This window comes from Podarcis melisellensis, assembly GCF_964234715.1.
Source record: "Podarcis melisellensis genome assembly, chromosome: 17".
Taxonomy (NCBI): Eukaryota; Metazoa; Chordata; class Lepidosauria; order Squamata; family Lacertidae; genus Podarcis; species Podarcis melisellensis.
The window spans coordinates 30573261-30592628 of record NC_138534.1 but is presented as its reverse complement, the minus strand read 5'-3'; the positions used below and the strand labels follow the sequence as shown (position 1 = coordinate 30592628).

At 43.6% G+C, this 19368-nt stretch overlaps 1 protein-coding gene and 2 long non-coding RNA genes across 4 annotated transcripts in view; 2 read left to right on the top strand and 1 right to left on the bottom strand.

Annotated features, from left to right (window-relative positions):
- Positions 1 to 13545, bottom strand: part of KCMF1 (potassium channel modulatory factor 1) — a 42589-nt gene extending 29044 nt beyond the window's left edge. The window contains exon 1 of one of the 2 annotated variants that reach the window (XM_081894581.1): positions 12875 to 13545. In XM_081894581.1, the coding sequence (XP_081750707.1) occupies positions 12875 to 12890 (16 nt within the window). In that variant the 5' untranslated portion in view covers positions 12891 to 13545. Of the gene's footprint in view, positions 1 to 12149; positions 12172 to 12874 lie in introns of those variants that run through there. The other variant, XM_081894582.1, reaches the window with a different exon arrangement.
- The window catches only part of LOC309360459, a 25364-nt gene continuing 6370 nt past the window's right edge, over positions 375 to 19368 (top strand). Inside the window, exon 1 of the long non-coding RNA XR_014164170.1 lies at positions 375 to 444. This is a non-coding gene — a long non-coding RNA (uncharacterized lncRNA). The remainder of the gene's footprint in view (positions 445 to 19368) is intronic.
- LOC309360423 lies at positions 7070 to 8363 on the top strand. Its single transcript, XR_014164133.1, has 2 exons — positions 7070 to 8101; positions 8207 to 8363. It is a non-coding gene; the product is annotated as an uncharacterized lncRNA (long non-coding RNA).

Here is a 19368-nt window from a genome sequence, read left to right as displayed (position 1 = left end):
ATAAGTGGAGATAGAGGACAGGCAACCTCATGTCCCACTAATGATCTCATAACTATCAGACCATCTTGGCTGTGAGTCCTGGAATACCAGCTCCCTGCCTTGCAGGCCTTTTCCCACCTGCCCTGGAAGGACAAGGCCAATGACTCCAGCTACAAAGGCTAATGCTTCTGAACAGACGCTTGGACTGGGGTACCGTTTAGGTCATGGGTAGGCAACCTAAGGCCCAGGGGCCCAATCGCCTTCTTAATCTGGCCCGTGGACAGTCCAGGAATCAGCGTATTTTTACATGAGTAGAATGTGTCCTTTCATTTAAAATGCATCTCTGGGTTATTTGTGGGGCATAGGACTTTGTTCATTTCTTTTTTCAAAATATAATCCGGCCCCAAGGTCTGAGGGACAGTGGACCAGCCCCCTGCTGAAAAAGCTTGCTGACCCCTGGTTTAGGTGGTTTTCCGGGGGGGGGGGGGAGTTGCTGCTGCTACTAATATTAATTTTTTGTACCTTTATTTTAGATCCTATCACGATTTATATGGAAATTGTTTAATTTGGTTGTGTACTTTTTGATATTTTATTTATTGTTTACAACTACTTTTGCTATGTTTGCAATTATATAATTTTTATGTTGTAAGCTGCCTTGAACTGGTTTTAACTATGGAAAGGCGGCATATAAATAAAATGATGTATGTATGCAACTATGGGTGAACTTTCTATCAATGTAAAGTCTGCTCTGGACCCGTGTGATATAAGAAGCCTATACTAGGAGTTGTAAGTAGAAAGAAGAGCTAAAGGCAAAGCAAAATTCATCCTTGCGTAGAATATAAAATAATCCCTTGAAGCTAGCAAGAGACCTTGCAGTTTCATATATAAAAAGAAAAGAAATCATGTGGAGCCACTGTACCTAAAGGATGGAAAGGAGATTAAAGAGCATGTCTTGTTTGTCAGTTTTTAATCAAAGAAAATGATACCAAACAAGACTGTGCAGAGGCCTTTTGTCCCCTTCCAACCCAATGATTCTGTGTGTCTGTTAACTGAATAAAGGAATGTAGCATTGACCATAATTAAGCACAACAGTGGTCAAATTCAACATTCTGTTGCTGGACAACACAACTATAAAATCCAGTGTAGTATCTGAATTAAAACAAAATCAAATGAGGGCTGGTAGTGCATTGCTATTCATAGCATCATTGAACCACAGAATTGCAGAGTTGGAAGAGACCACAAGGGTCATCTAGTCCAACCCCCTGCAATGCAGGAATCTTTTGCCCAATGCGTCATCAGCAGTTGGAAGTGTCTGCAAGCTGCATGAAGTGTAAACAGCATGGCACACTTACAACAAAAAGGGCCAAAATAATTCCACAAACTGCAAAAGATTTCAAATGCAAAATGATTCAAAATTAAACAAGAAGAAACATATTGGTATGTTACACAGAAGTCTAATAAGAAGCTGAAGTAGAAGATCTGAGAACTACCCAAAGATGTGCAAGGCTAAAAATAAATTCAATTTGGCAAGAAGACCAATAACAATGTTTTTTTTAAAAAAATATGATTTTATACAGCAAATTTTGAGTGCTTCATGTACATGACCCCAGTAACTCCTACAACTACCCCAGATAGGACAACTGTCATTATTCCAATATCTCAAGAGATAGTGGAGGAAGCAATGGTGTGGGTTCTCCTAAGCAAATTAGGTTAATTCTTCAGTTTGCATTGGAAATCCTTCTGATGCACTATAGAGCAGCGATGGGAAAGCTCAGGTCCATGGGCCAAATGCAACCTTCCAGGCCTCATGTTGTAGTAAACAAAGCTAAAAACTTTGAAACTTTCAAGCTTAGCCAATGCTGTATTTGCAACTGGCATCCATTCACTGATAGTACTTATGAAACAGAAAATATTCCACCCCGCATCACAGGGGAAGAGAGCATTTTGTTGCTTCATTGTTGTCTTCTAAACTTTCTGTATAGCTTGTTTTTGTTTTTATATTTATACCTTTTTTGCTGATACTGTTTGCTTGCCAATTCTATAATAATTTTAGATGTTTCAATATTTAATTACACTTGAATGTAATTAATATTGTGAGCTGCCTTGCAAGGACTAATCCCTGTAAAGTGCCCTACAAATATTTAAATACAGTAGACTCTCGAGTAACGTAAAGTTCGGGTTGTGAAAGCGGCAAACCTGGAAGTAATTTTGAGGGTTTTGCCTACTGCGCATGCACAGAAAGAAGCGCTCTATCACACGCATGCACAGAAGCGGCGCCTCTGGATATTTTTCGGGGTGCGCACAGAACACCAGAATGAATTAAATTTGTATCCAGAAGGTCCACTGTAAATGACTAAGCTTTTCCGTGCATGCAAAAGGTGAGCATGGCCAGCCCCATCCCCTTCTCCTTCATAGGACTTTAACTCCTACAATGTCACTGAAGGCTGTCACTGTGTATGTATCCTTGCTGTCAACTCCTGGCCCATCCCCTTGGCTGCTTCGTAAAAGGATCCTTCCTTCTCTTGTAGATCCTGGACCCACTGCAGGAATGCTGTATTTGCTCTGCAGAAGAAGCCTGCCCAGAGATATATGCAAGTGTTGTGTGTATCTTCCTTCCATTCCTTTGTGTATGTGCTTATGAAAAGCTTTAAGGAACTGGAACCCCTTATGGCAATCTAAGGATGTCTAGAGACTGGCAATAGTGGGCTAACCGCTGGTGGTGTCACTGAGGCTGATGAGACGGGGGTGTTCTGGTGTAATCTTGGCTGTTGCATGTATGATGGTGCAGAAGTGTGTGCTCATCATGGTGATTTCATCGGCTGTTAGAAGGGTCTCTGGTAGGCTGTATTTCAAAAGATTATGCAGGCAGGTGTTGCTTTTCCCCCTATTGCATTTGTATGTTCTGGTAGTGCACTTGCATTTCATTACACTTGTATGTTCTGGTAGTACAAGTTTTCCATTAAGGCCATCTGTTAGATACTTCTTACCCCTCTGAGAGAAAAGCCATTAGCAGTAGCAGCAGCTGCTGCAAGGCATCACCTGAATAAGGTGAATGAGTGTCCCACGTAGATGGCCTCTTGGCTGCTGCAGGCAAAATACACAGAGAGAGCCCACCATTCTACTGAATATGCCCTATTCACATATGCTTGACCTGTATTGGATATGGCAGCCATTCTGCCAGCACAGCAGCAGAATGTGAGAAGGATAGCTCAGTTGGTAGAGCATGAGACTCATGGGTTTGAGCCCATGCTGGGCAAAAAAGATTCCTGCATTGCAGAGGGTTGGACTAGACAACCCTTGTCGTCTCTTCCAGCTCTATGATTCTGTGATATATCTCGACCCAGCATAAGGTAAGCACAGGACTTGCTCAACCCACTTGGCCTTACTAAATAATACTATCTTGTCTCTTTAAAAGAAGGAAAAATGGCAGATGCAAACTATATTAAGCACAGAAAATATCAGTGCAAATTACTCCTTGATTAAAAACAGGATAGCTCAGTTGGTAGAGACTGGTAGAGGATAGCTCAGTTGGTAGAGAATAGCTCAGTTGGTAGAGACTCTTAATCTCAGGGTTATGAGTTCGAGCTCCACGTAAAGCAAAATATTCTTTCATTGCAGGGGACTAGATGACCCTTTTGGTACCTTGAAACTCTATAATTCTAAGATTCTAAGCTTTGTGAAGTGTGTAGAGTAATGCTGCACAGAAACTATATTTCTGGAGTTTGAATTAGTTTCCTGTGTAAAAGTTGAAGGTGTTTCAAAAACACAGGGGGAGGAAGTCCTCTTGCACGAGTAGACCTCATTCATCATGTACAGTACATATGTTGAATTCCAACCACTGAAGTTACAAGACTTTCAAGCTTTCAGTGTAAGAAGGTACACACTTTGTAAACAAAGTTGTAGAATAAATCTTGGAATATTTATTCAATATTTATTCAATATGTATTCAGTACTGACAGGAAGGGTTATAAATATAAGTATGAAAGAGGACTCAGGCCTATTCTATAATTCCGTTCATAAGCCACCCATGATTTTGTGCATTTAAGGCCAATAACTGACAATGTTCCAAAAAATCACAGATGGCAGGAACCAGAGAATCAGGAATATATCTCACCCCGCTCAGCGTCCACTTCTACCTTGGGTACAAGGTCTTTAGGAGCAGCAGACAAGACTAAAAAAAAATTAATGTCTTATTAAGTCCTTGTTCTGCACAGATCATTACGTTTGTACAACCATGATGTTGCACAGGCCTTCCAAGGCAGGCATTTAGCAAGTAAAATGGTTCAAAGTGCAGTTCATCCCATTAGCTACTGATAAATAGAATTCATTAATAGCTGAATTGCTAATCTAAACTGCACCAACAGGAAAATGTAAAGACATACACATTCAGCATATTCCAATCTGTAATATGCCCACATCCTGGCCATATATATATATATATGAATAGATTGTGCTCTGGCTGTCTTAAAACAAAGGATGTGAAGATTTAGTTTCTCTTCCTGGGGGCCACAAATTATTCCATGTTGTATGCGAACTAAAGAACAAAAGCCAAGGGCCTCTGCTTGATAAAAATATTCAACTTATAAAACTACAATAAATCAAGTTCAGAACTTAAATAAAAATACACATTAGTAACAAGAATCCCATCAAAGAGGCAGTGAGATCAGTAGGTAAAGAAGATATGCAAGGAGTACTAATGAAAGGGAAACTGTGGTGAAGCAAAGTCATTTGCATCCATGTTTATTTACTACATAAGATGCTAGAAAGATGGTCACAAGTGAACCATTATTTTCAAGCATTTAATCTTAAAACAGGATACAGGAGAGAAAGGATGAGGCTTTAGAACTGACAATTTCGAATTTCAATTTCAAAGCAACAAGTAACTAGGGTTGGAATGTCATCAGTCCAATTTAATATTTTAAGGACTAAAATATGGTAACACTTGATTTCTAAAAATCTGCCTGCCTCCTTGCCAATAGGGTAGTAGCCAATTGTGTAGAATTTCAAAACAAAAGTCTTCAGGAAATAACATGTCCATCAGATAAATTAGTGAAAAGTAAACTTAAGGATATGAAGGCTTTATATAGAAGGAAAATCATTTGCTTTAGGGGAGGGGGTGGAATCAGCAGTCTGCAATGGGAAGTTTTGCTTCACCAGCCTCTTAAGATTCATTGAGGATGTCAAGAACAAAGACAGTCTTGACATTTTGTGTTTGAGCTTTCAAAGAGACTTTGAGCATTACTAAATGCTCTTAAGGAAATTTAGCAGTTATAGGATAAGGAGGTGGGTGTTACAAACTAGTAACTAGTTAAGCAAAGCTGAAAAGCATGGGATAGTCCTACATGAATAGTTTTCACAGTGGAGGGAAGTAAACCGTGAACACTCCAACAACAACAATGTATATACTTGGCAAGTGCCAGTTAATGCACAGAATGCAAGCTGGAGTGAACAGCACTGATAGTCAAAGTTTGTAATTGTGTCACGAAATCATTTGGAATTTTTTTAAGCAAACAGAATAACTTAAACAGATTCAACTTCAGTACCAAGAAATCCTAGCTTCACATGTAATCCAGATAAAATAAAAATTTTGTCCATCAGTATTTCTTCATAAGGGTATTTAACCTATTTTAGACATACTCCCCTGAAGCAGAAGGTATGCAGCTTGTGGGTACTCCTTCATCCATTACCTCTCTGATAATGAAGGTGGCAATGGGCAGTGCCTTTTATCATTTCTAACTGGTTCATCAGCTGCAGCCTTTTCTGGAGAAGATGAACCTAGTGCCAGTTACCCATGCCCTGGTTACTTCCAGACTCAACTATTGCAATAGTTCTTTACATGGGACTGCCTTTTTGAAAACACAGACATTTCAATTAATGGAAAATGCTGCTGGCATCTTCAGGGATCGAGACAAAAAAAGTAAAAAAAAAGTTGTTCTATCTGTATTCTTTGCCCATTTGTTTCTGGGTTCAATTTAAAGGGCTTATACTAACCTTTAAAGCCCTAAACAAATTAGGACAGATTACCCAAAAAACCTAGACAGCATCTTAAAAAGCAGAGATATCACCTTGCCAACAAAGGTCCATATAGTTAAAGCTATGGTTTTCCCAGTAGTGATGGATGGAAGTGAGAGCTGGACCATAAAGAAGGCTGATCGCCGAAGAATTGATGCTTTTGAATTATGGTGCTGGAGGAGACTCTTGAGAGTCCCATGGACTGCAAGAAGATCAAACCTATCCATTCTGAAGGAAATCAGCCCTGAGTGCTCACTGGAAGGACAGATCCTGAAGCCAAGACTCCAATACTTTGGCCACATCATGAGAAGAGAAGACTCCCTGGAAAAGACCCTGATGTTGGGAAAGATGGAGGACACAAGGAGAAGGGGATGACAGAGGACGAGATGGTTGGATAGTGTTCTCAAAGCTACCAGCATGAGTTTGACCAAACTGTGGGAGGCAGTGGAAGACAGGAGTGCCTGGCATGCTCTGGTCCATGGGGTCAGGAAGAGTCGGACACGACTAAACGACAACAACACCCAAAAAACACACCTGCATATCAAAACTGCATATTTACAGGACGGACAGAAGATCCAGAACATTTTTATGTCATCTGGTGGAACTTTTATTTCCTTTGCTTCAGACTTAGGTGTTCAATATTCAACATTCATGCCAGCTAAGGAAACATGGATGTATTGGTGTCACTAATTCTATTTCTTATTATTTATTGGTTGTTATGTATATGGGACGCGGGTGGCGCTGTGGGTAAAACCTCAGCGCCTAGGACTTGCCGATCGCATGGTCGAATCCCCGCGGCTGGGTGTGCTCCCGTCGTTCAGTCCCAGCGCCTGCCAACCTAGCAGTTCAGAAGCACCCCCGGGTGCAAGCAGATAAATAGGGACCGTTTACCAGCGGGAAGGTAAACGGCGTTCCGTGTGAGGTGCTGGCTCGCCAGATGCAGCTTGTCACACTGGCCACGTGACCCAGAAGTGTCTCCGGACAGCGCTGGCTCCCGGCCTCTTAAGTGAGATGGGCGCACAACCCTAGAGTCTGGCAAGACTGGCCCGTACGGGCATGGGTACCTTTACCTTTATGTATATGGTACAATGTAAAATCCTGCTACTGCACTTTTGGATTACTAAAAATGTCAATTAAAAAAAAAAACATTGGACGTCATGCTCTCTGGGCTACTCATACATAAGATCAGATAGGTGGGTCCTTGAGACAGAGCCTCCTCAATGGTAGCACCAAGATTGTAAAAGGTCTAGAAAACTTCCTCCTGATGAAGATCTACCATGCTTATCTCCTGCTTTCAGATAGTTAGTAAAGCCTTTCTTTAAAATCCCAGTTTGGTACGATATATGAACTGTTATTTCTTGGAGTTTTTAGCTCGCTTTTTGATAGTTTTAATTGCTGCTATTATATTGTTATGTGTTTCTGAATTTTCATTTTACCTTAATGTGTTTTTATATTCCTACTGTAAACTGCTTCTATTGTTTTAACAGAAAAGTGGGATTCATTAATACAACTAGCAGCCCTCGTCACTCTGCTTAGTCTAGGAAATTGATCAACATTCCTTGATCAGTATTCCTCCTCCTTCTTAGGCACGTGGATAATAAGCTCATATTTCCCCTCTTTGTATTCCTACACTGGTTTCCGGTCTCAGGTATAAGCTCCTTGTCCTTACCTGCAAACCTCTCCATAGCCTTAACCTCCTTTATCTGATTTTTACATGTCTATATATGACTGCCTGTGATCTTTGCTCCACCAGCTCCACTACCCACAGGTGTCCCAAGATCCCCTGTTCCTTGAAATTACTTTCTCCCCTGGAACTGCCGTCCAGAAAAACTTCATGGTGTCCTCTCTCTCTTTTCCTTCAAAACCAAGCTTTTCTGTGAAGACTTTGACACAACTCACGATCCCCTCCATAACTCAACCTAATTGTGTATAACTGAAATAACATTATTCCTCTCTTAACTCCTGCCTTCACTTCCACCACTCACCTCTGTTGTTTCATTTTTTAGTTACAGATTGTTTGTCTACTGTGATGTCAAATGTCACTGTGGCTTTACAGAGTACAAGAGGACAAGCAGAGTGCTTACAAGGTCTCCCACCCCCTGCAACAATTGTGAGTACCTACGCACTAGGGGCCAGGGACGGGGGATCCAGGCTATGTTATGCATTGTACACAGAATAAATTGAATCAAATTATTCCTCTTTTTCATTCTATTAGGACAGGGTCAGCACAATCAAAAGGAACCCACTACTTCAAGATGTAGTTTCCATTAACTTAATGATTTTAAAAGAGAATTGGAAGAATTCATGGAGCATCAAGAATCTCACTGATTATGAGCCATGAGAATTAAAAACAAACCTCCTATTCAAAGGCAGTATACCTCTGCTAGCTTGATGCCCTGTTTGTCCCACAGTCATCTGGTTAACTGCTGTTGTAAAAAGAATTCTGGATGAGATAGGCTTTTGGCAATTCTCAACATCCATACATTACAGAGACCAATTTGTACAATATTTGGAGCAATACACAAACCTGCAATGTCACACATTATTACAGACATTGTTTCAAACTTGTTATGTAGTTGTTTCTGGAGCTGTGCATCCTAAGTGCCAAAACCGGGTACCAGGCAAAGAATGCCAAAATAAGTGTGGAATCAAGCTAAGTCCAAGCCATCCCTACTACAATGCATCTGCACTGAAGGATGAATAAAACAATTTCTTCAAAAACAATGACAATGTCATGGGGCAGTTCAGAACTATCATAAAACAGGAGAATTTGCCTTTCAGAAATATACTTTCCCCCAACAAATGTTCCCACAAACCTACAGCCAGGATCAAGATTGCTCAGCTGCCATAACCCAAAGAGGGAGCAACAAAAAATATGGTCTGAGCACTGAAAATATATCAAACACAACTGTTCAGCAAGCAGTTTCACTGAAAGCCAATAACTAGTTGCAGAATCAAAGCTTTCCTTTACTAAGCTACCAGCAGGGATCTGAGCAGCCACACTACATAAACTGACAGCATGCTCTAGTAGGCACTGAGGCCACATCCAATATCAGATCAGCTACAAGTTAAGTAGGCTGACTTCCTGGAACTCTAGCTTTGGTTCCCAAGTCTTTGCCGCCAGTTAATATACCCCAACCTACTCCTGAACAACAGGACCCTGGTAACCCAAGGCTTCTCAGATCATTAACACACAGTTCTCTCAAACAGCTGTCTGATGCACAAAAACTTTCTACTGTATTTCCATTTGTCTTCTTACTTGCTTCCTGCTAAGACTCAAACTGCATGTCCAGATAACTACTTGTGAGAAAATCAACATTACTCACTGAAACAAGAGTTACTCAGGTAATTTCACAGCTGATGTAGATTTATTAGTGGACAAAATGGTCAGGGAACTCAGAAGGTGCCAAAACAAGCATTGTAGCCATGTTTGCATCATATTTTATATCTCTTATGGACTGGCCACAACAAAAACAACAACCAAAGTACTAACATAGCAAACACTAAAACAAGATGCAGCTAAGAATAATATCCATAATTTGCAAAACAACACTCCAGATTATCACACTTCTTTCAGATTTTTTTAGAGCGTCTGAGTTTGGGTTGATGAACATTAAAAAAAAAATTATTATCTCTCTTCATCATTGAACTCTCATTGCAGGAACTAAAACTGACTTTAAGGCTGCAGTCCTATGAACATTGAACTGGGGCTTCCAAGTAAAAATGCACATGATCAGGCTGTAAAACGGCAAAAGTTCACAAATTACAAGGACATGTGCACATGCACCAAGTTGATTGTGTGGCTGCAGAATCTCCAAGATCCTACAATTAAGCAAATACTTTGAAATCAGCTATTATTACAGTCATTTATAGTAGAAAGCTCTCACACTTTGAAGAGCTGGCATCTACAGGATACATATAAACCTCAGACGTACTTGGCATCTCTCCGTTATAATTTTAATTAGCACAGCTACAATGGAGCTTTATTCCACTGCTACACTTGAAGCCTGCACACAACTGGATTGCAGCCCTTTTAAGAACCATTCAGCCTCAAAAGGACAACAGTAAAATAACTTACTATTCACTAATTTAAAAGCAACAGCTCTGCTGGATCAGACCAAGGATTCATCTAGTCCAGCAGTCTGTCCCCAACAGTATTCAATCAGAGGCCTGCAGGAAGCCAACAAGCAGAGCACAAAGGGAACAACACTCCCATATCATTTGGCCCCTAGCAAATGGTATTCAGTGGCTTACTGTCTATGAACAGGGAGGTTCCATGATAGGCATACCTCTCCATGAATTCATCAAATCCCCTGGTAAAGTTATTTAAGCTGTGTTCATTGACACATCTGGCAGCAAATTCCATTAGCTAATGGAATTTCAACTGTCAAAAGGCACTAACCAATAGTAAATATGGAAGACTGAACTTTACATAACACTGAAAAACTATCTTCCATCTTTTACTGTTGGGTTCGTCGTGCCCTTTGATAGCTGGAATTTGCTAATGGAATTAGCTAATGGAGTTCCAACTATCAAAAAGACACCAACCATTAGGAAAAAATGGAAGATTATTTTTCACGTAATCGAAGTTAACACTTTCAGCAACATTTAACATTTAAATACAAAAGTTTTTTGTTGTCATGGATTACTTATTCCTCAGTATCATTAATATATACGTATCTGCCTCCATGACAATGTTCCATATCCATTGGCTGTTAAATTCGTACTTGCTTGTTTAAAAGTTTTACTATATATAACTTCTGTATGTCATCTTACTGCTAATTAAAATCACCAGAAAAATGAAAACAAAACAAAATATGGTCCATTAGTCTCGCATAATTCTTCCTATTACCCACAAACCTTTTCAAATTTTCAGTTCCTCTCACTGTTGATTATTGATCATCCATTTACTTCCACATCAACAAAAAAAGAATATCAAGAGCAAAGTGAACTATTGTCTGTGTTGTCTTCTATGGTGCTGCAAAATGTGAGTAAACAAAAGGAGGAAGGCAGCATACAATTATACCCAAGAAAGAAAGTTTCAAGTTAGCTCTGGCTAATGTGCGGCCCTCCAGAACTTGGTGAACTACCATTCCCATAAGCGCCACCAGAAGTGTAAACGATCAAGGAAGATGGAGGTCCTTGTAGAGCAACATCAGGAGGACCACACATTAGCCACTTATTTTTTAAGGTGTCATATTGTAAATAGCTATTGTGAATTTATCAGCCCATATGCACATATATGCCACAAAGACGCTTGAATAGATATATACTTGAATGGTTGGCCACTATGGTGCATTGGTTAGGGTCAAATTAGGACCTGCGAGACCAGAGTTCAAATTCCCAGTGGCTGACCTTGGGCCAGCCACAGCCTCTCAGACTAGCCTACCTCATAGGGCAATGGGGGGATTAAATGAAGAGGGGGAGAACCACACTGAGCAACTTGGAGAAAAAGGCAGAATGTAAATGTGGTAAATAATAAATAATTCTTACTTGCCCTAGACTAGGGGAGACCTATCAGATTAGATAGAATTGCAATTTACTAGTTTCTCAACAGCTACTCAGATTACAATCAACTTTACAGCAAAAAAGTATGAAAATGTATATTCAACCACCTTAGAATATCATCCAAGCCCTTATCTACATCAACAATCCAGCCCTATATATTCACTCTCCCTTAGGGAACATTATCAGCTTTACATTATTTGCTGTTCTTCATGGCTACCACCCATCACAAGCCTTTCTCTGCCATCCAAAATAAGAATTCCCTGAAGCATATGCTGCAAGTCACACCAACTCTGAAGTGTTCCCAATTTCAATTTCCTCTTCAAAACTCACTTCCTCACATGTCCACACTTCACTTCGGCACAACTCTGTGTGCACATTTCTCTTACCAGATTAACACACATACGAAGTGCCCTCTGTGCACTTTTCAGGCTTCTGGTACCCACATATTACCCTCCTTGCCAGGCATATATCCCCACTGGTACTGCTGCCAGGTTTCCTCCACCATTTAATCATCGTCCACCCCACCCATAACTTTGACGAGCATGCATCCATTTTCCTTCGGCAATACAGTGCCAAACTACATTTGTCCTCCCTCTGCGTTGCCCCCACTTCTTTCCCAACATCCTCTCCTTGCGCATAGCCACCCCTACCTGCCATTCTCCCTTCCTCTTGGTTCACCAAGCCTAGACACCGAAATGGAGCTTCCCTCTCCGGCTCCAGTCCCGAGCGCTCACTTGCCGTTAGCCCTGAAGCCTTATGTACGCCATTCCCACGTGCCCCACAACCACCCCCAACTCTGTCCGGCAATGCAAGCCTGCCCCTAAAACCCAGCCTCCCTATTCTCCCCCCAACCCCGCCAAGCCATGGGCTTCCCTGCCCTGCCAGCTGGGCCTGGCTCGCTCACATCCACTCTTCCCCTCCGTATCAAATCACGCCCGCCATAAAGGCGCAGATCGTCCCGGGAAACGGGGCGGCATTCATTCGCCCCATAACTACTATATTCCCCCCCTTAGGGCGGGGCCAAAGCCAGGCCAGGCTCTGAGGCGCCCACAACCGCCTGGGCCTCGGTTTTTTTTTTTTAGGCCGCAGTTCAGGCCACCTCCTGGTCCGGGACGAAAAGGGAGCCGTAACGGACACAGGCCCCATGACAATGCAAAGCAGCTCCGGCCCGCCCTTCTCCCGCCACCGCCGGCTGCGGCTGCTACCCGAGGCCCGGCTCGGCTGCCGACTTACGAACTACCGCCACCCCTCCTAGTGCAGCGTCGGCGGCGCCATGATGATCCACCTCTCGCTCTCTCCTTGGCTCCCTTTCCTTCTCCCCATCCCCCGTCGCCCAGGCCCGGCCAGCGGCAGCGGCGGCCCCGCACTCACTCACCTTCATGTCGGGACATCCTAGTTCAGAGGAGAAGGCGGCGGCAGCGGCCCGGCCCGGCCCAGCCCAGGCCCGTCCCGGGCTCCAGTTCCCTTCCCCCCCCACTTCCCTCCCCACCCACCCACCCACCCCCGGTCTTGGCTGTCCGGCACCGGCTCCGCAGCCTGGGCCCGGGCGAGGCTCGAGGCTGGGCCTAGCCTCTCCCAAGTCACCCCCTCCGTGTGCAGGAGGCGGCTCGCTTCGGCGCGGGCGGGCGGAGGGAGGCGAATCGACTCCGGCGGCGGCGCTCGTAGTAGTAGTGATGGTGAGGCCTCTCCGGGATGGTGGCGGCGGCGGCGGCGGCTGCAGTTCCTCCCTCCCCGCCTTCCCGGGAGGCAGCAAGCAGGCGGGCGGGCGGGCGGGTGCCGCCGCCGTGACACGGTGACTCTGTAAGCTCGCTCAGGGCCCCGCCAGCTCCTAGCGCCGCCCTCCCGCCCGACGACGACAGCAGCGGGTCTCGTCGGTCTCCCTGGTCTATTCCCCTCCCCACGTCGTCCGTCGTCGTCGTCGTCCTACCACCACGCTCGGCGGTAACAGCGCCGCCGCTGCCTCTTCCTCCTCCTCCTAGCCCGGCCTGCCCAGCCTACCTCCCCTTCTCTCTGTCTCTCCTCCCGCCCGCCGAGAGGAAGAGGAAATAACACAGCGGGCCAGAGAGGGAGGAAAGAGCCGGCCGGGCGGCTGAGGGGAGGAGGATCTCGCCTTCCCCTCACGCACCTCAGCCCCGCTCTCGGCTCTCAGTCCTTTCCCCTCACAAAACCGCCTTCTTTTCCCTCACAAAACGCGCTTTCCCTCTCTGGGCGGCTACAACAACCGTTCGTTTGAAGAAGAAAATAAAATAGGGCTTCAGCCTCGGAAGACCAGGCCCCACAGCCCTCCCCATAGATGTGCAGAAATTTTGGGTTGTTTTTTTTTACTAAGACTCCGCTCCAAACTCCAAACGCTGCCCTTGCAGCTTTGGGGGTCCCAGTAGCACGCACTGGGCTACCACGTTAATTCACATGTCAGGAAGGCATCGTTTGAAGACAGTAGGGTTTGTTTCCGAGTAAACTCGGGAGGCTCGGCTTGGAATCAGAGAATGGTTGGAAGGGGGGGACCCTGAGGGTCATCTAGTTCAACCCCCTGCAATGCAGGGATGCCAGCTAAATTAGGCGTGGCCGATGGCCATCTAACTTCTGCTTAAAAACCTCCAAGGAAAGAGAGTCTTGCCACCTCTTTTGGGAGTCTGTTCCACTATTGAACAGCTCTTCCTGGTGTTTAGCAGGAATCTCCTTTTTCTGGTAGCTTGAATCCATTGGTTCATGTCCTAGCCTCCAGAGCACGAGAAAAAAAAGCATGCACCATCTTCCATGTGACAAATCCTTGAGATATTTGAAAATTGCTATCCTATCTCCTCTCAGTCTCCTCTTATCCAGGCTAAACATACCCAACTCCCTCAACCATTCCTCGGTAAGGCTTGGTTGATCATCTTGGTCACCCTCATCTGCACATGTTCCATCTTGTCAATATCCTGCTTAAATTGTGGTGCCCAGAACTGGACACGGTAATCCAGGTGTGGTCTGACCAAGGCAGAATAGTTTAGTGCTACGACTTCCTTTGATCTGGACTCTAAACTTCTTGATAATGCAGCCTAAAACAGCATTAGCTTGTTTTGCTGCTGCATCACACTGTGGATTCAGGCAAAGCTTGTGGTCTACTAAGACCCCTAGATCCTTTTCACATATGTACTACTGGCAATCCAGGTGTCTCTCATCTTATATTTGTGCAGTTGGTTCTTCCTGCCTAAGTGTAGAACCTCTCCAATCTGTTAAGGTCACACTGAATCCCAATTCTGTCTTCTGTGACATTGGCTACTCCTCCCTGTTTGCTAATTTCCCCTCTCACACTGTTACTCTTGATCAGTTTTCTGCCCTGGCTGTGGGTAATTGTATGGGTTTTTTAAACCAAAGAGACCCCTTCCCCTCCAAAAAAACATATATATTTATGTCTCGAAATCCACTAGAATTTCAAACTCAGAGTCGGAGACATATTTACACTTGTGAATCCTTCTCTTAATCCATTTTCTTGTTTACAGGTAAAAGTAGTGTAGTGGGTCCTCACATATATATTCACACTGTGGAAGAGTGAAGCAGCTAAAGGGTTGGACTAGGACCTGGGAGACAAGGGTTCAAGCTGGCATAAAGCTCTGTAGATTATCTTGGGACAGTCATAGACTCAACCTAACCTACCTCACAGGTTCGTTATGAGGATAAAATGGGGCAGAGGAGAAGTCTGTATGCCACCGTACGTTCTTTGGGGGACAGATGGAATATAAATGTAATATTAAATAAAATAAACACTTTCGGTATGGTCTCAAAGGGTCTGTAACAGCATGTGTGATTTTGAGCCTTTATTCCATAGAGGGATCATAGTCAGTTAAATTATTCAAGCATTTCACTTCAACTAATTTATGTAGATTCCAACTTGCTGGCTCACCCTGTTCATCACCCTCATCTTCTTTTGTTCATAATTTTATCAGCTCCTCTAACACTTCATTAGTCAATGTTACTCTTTGTCAATTAATTCTTCAATTTCTTCCTCAAGGGTATCAGTGAAGCCATCACCAATCCCTTGCCTAGCCATCTGAACAATTCATTCCACTTCATTGTCAATAGTAGGGAATTCCTTAAAATCGTTCACACATTCTTTCCATAGGTTTCGCCACCATGCATCGACTGATTCAGGCTTGATTGCATCTATAGCCTGCTTAATATATGTGATGCAATTGGTAATGTTAAAGGACTTCCAACACTCAATCACATTAAGACTGGGATCAGCATCCCTAATGTTATGGGCCCATGAGGATGTAAGCCTATGTAAGTTGCCTTGAAACAGCAAATAAAACCTTGGTCATCAGGTTGTATGATGGAGGTGATATGGGGGGCAGGGGAGAGAAAGACAACTTCAACATGACAACAGTGATATCTCAGTTTAAGAACAGTCCGGTTTACGAACTCTGCAAAACTGGAAGGAGTGTCCCGGTTTGTGAACTTTACCTTGGTCTAAGAACAGAATCCGAACAGTGTAAGGACACCGGTGGCGGGAGGCCTTATTAGGGAAAGCGTGCCTCAGTTTAAGAACGGTTTCGGTTTAAGAACAGACTTCCGGAACAGAATGAGTTAGTAAACCAAGGTACAACTGTATATGCAAAGTGGAATGACCAGGAGCATTGTCTACAAACAGCAATGGTCAAGTTCTTTCTCCATAAGGTACCACTTAACCTCCAGGACAAAGTAGTTGCGGAACCAACGCAGATCGACATGCCATCTCTCAGTAAGTCCAGCACAGCAAGTTTTTCCTCCAGTGTTGAAACCTATTGCTGGCTCTTCAGCTGCACACCAATACAGATACGTGGCTTGCGTTTCGGGGCAATGTTGCACTGTTCTTTAATCACTAACCATGCTCAGTGAGGGGACCACACTTATTCTGAGGCTGTTTGATGAGTGGAAGGGCAGGTGGGATTTCCTGTGCTTTTTTTTCCTGATCGCTCACCCCTTTTTTTCTGGCCGAGCACGTATGGTTGAATTTGCATGAGGTGAACACGTGTAATATGTGGTTCTATTGTATTATCGTTTGTGCCCATTTGCAACAAATTGGGACTTCAGAAAATGCATTGAAAGTGCAAGTAAATCCAGAAGAACAGGATTCGCACCATTTATTAATTTTGTTCTGGTCCAAATCTGACCAACTGCAAGATGCTGACTTCTCGAACAACTGCCAATATAGCAGCAAAAAAACTGTGGAGAAACCTATGGCAGAATTTTCTGGCAGGCCATTTTATGGGATGGGTTTTAAAGTGTCGGCCCCCTCACTCAATTCTCAAAATGGTCCTCCATAATAACAACTTTGTGACGAAAGGCATGTTTAATCAAAGTAGTAGGTTGAATTTATTCAATTGCCAGTGTACATTTGTGGGGGGAATTGAAATAATTACAACGGTGCAAACTTTGCTGTGCTGTTGCTGCTATATTATTTGAAAGATCAACACCACAAAGGGAGGATAAAATATAGCTAATTGGTATAAAGCCAAAATCAGGATATGAGAAATCCACAATTCACATCTCACTCTAGCCATGAACTACTGAGACAACGTATATGAAGTACTTCAAATTCTAAAGTCCTATATAAATGCTATGTACAGTTGTAGCTTGGTTTTCAAACAGCTTAGTTCTCGAATGTTTTGGCTCAGTAAACCCGGAAATGAGTTTTCCAGTTTGCGAACTATTTTTGGAAGCCGAGCTTTGGTTTCCAAACATTTTGGAAGTCAAACGGACTTCCAGAACGGATTCCGTTTGACTTCCAAGGTACGACTGTATTGATATTTTTGCTATAGCGATCTCCATTTTTGTATTGCCCCATTTTTTAATTTGCCATTTTTATTACAAAATAATGTATGTGAGCCCTATAGAACACAAACTATTAAGGTAATATCAATCCTACATAAACAAAGACTTTATGAAAGATTAATGTGGGTGGGAGGCACCAATGATACAGTACTTCTGATTTAATAGCGCACATCAACCGCTGAAAATGAATAGGTAGTTGTTGTTTTTTAAAAAACAAGCTTATATATTGACACATGACCAGAGGCGTATTTAGGCTCCCTTGGGCGCTTGGCAAGGAGATGTTGGCCACCCAACGCGGCAAAGCAGTCCACGGAGTGCTTGGATGGGCGGGTGGGCTCCTAGTCACTCTGAACCAGAGTGAGAGGCACCATTTTTGCAACCCCTGGGCCTGCACCTTTGGTAGGGGCCAACCTAACCAATCCCTAGGTATACCTTTGCACATGAGGGCACCCACCACCTTCCATTCCCCCCATCCTACCTGGAGGCTGCTGGTGTCGCGGTGCGTCTGTGGCTGCCCATGTCATGTACGTCTTGGGAGGCCCTTGAAGGGCTGAGGCACAAAGCATATTTTGATTTATTTATAAATAATTCAAAGATGCTAAATTTCCATATTTTTAGCACCACGATTTGATTCTCATTGTCCTTGATTACCCCAAACCTTTCATCAACCCCACTCATTTTTCTTCACCCCTCTAAAGACCTATTGCCCATTTCCCATATCCTTTCCAACGCCTATCTCTTTTTCTAGTGGGGTAGCTGTGTGTTAAAAAGGTAAAGGTACCCCTGCCCGTACGGGCCAGTCTTGACAGACTCTGGGGTTGTGCGCCCATCTCACTTAAGAGGCCAGGGGCCAGTGCTGTCCGGAGACACTTCCGGGTCACGTGGCCAGCGTGACATCGCAGCTCTAGCGATCCAGAGCCGCACACGGAAACGCCGTTTACCTTCCCGCTGGTAAGCGGTCCCTATTTATCTACTTGCACCCGGAGGTGCTTTCAAACTGCTAGGTTGGCAGGCGCTGGGACCGAGCAGCGGGAGCGCACCCCGCCGCAGGGATTCGAACCGCCGACCTTTCGATCGGCAAGTCCTAGGCGCTGAGGCTTTAACCCACAGCGCCACCTGTGTCCCTCAGCTGTGTGTTACTGTCTTGCAATAAAAACCAGAGAAAGACTTATGGTGTCTTAGAGCTAACAAATTTATTATAGCAGTGCATAAACTTTTGTGGACTACTGTATTATGCATACTGTATGCATGCACACAAAAGCTCATACCAATAACAAACTTATTTGGTTTCTAAGGTGCTACTGGAAAGATTTTTTAAATTTTGTTTCAGCCACACTAAGAGTTAGTCATTAAGATGCCACAGTACTTCTTGTTGTTCCTTTCCTGCATTTCACTGCCTACTATTTCCCTCCAGTGATTTTCTACCCAGTTTCCCCTGACCAAATTGTGACACTCTTCTCTCAGGACATTTTTTGATCTGGTCCTCTTGGAAGCGACAAAAAAGTGGCTATCTTTGCTAGTGGCAGCCTGGCCTCAAAGAAAGAATATAGGAAAGTGGCCAGCCATTTTTACGAAGGGCAGCTTTATGGCTCCGTTGCCATGGCCCTTTGGGAAGACAAAATATATGAGTATTAGAAGCTGAAAGTACTCTCAAATTCCACATGCTGGAGTGATACATTCTTATGCCCCATGGTTTCATTAACTTAAGTGGCAAGATGCTTCCGTTAGGATGTTTGGAAGGTAGATTACACAGAAATATCCAGCTCTAGGATATTAAGATTAAATGGAGGGGAAGCCCCATGCACACTCAATATAGTCCCAGCAAAAGAAAATGTTGATTTCCCAGAAAGAGAATCACGGTTTGCAAACTCTCATTGGGTTTGAGGTAGAATAATCCAGAATTGTTCTTGGTTTAGCTTCTGTGATCCTCAGATGAACAGTGGTATATAAATAACCCGTTCGGCTTCCGAAATGTTAGACAACCGAGGAGCAGCTTCCGATTGGTTGCTAGAGCTAGAACATTCAAAGGTTTTCAGCGTTTGGAGCTGAAACGTTCGAAAATGGAGCCATTCAGGA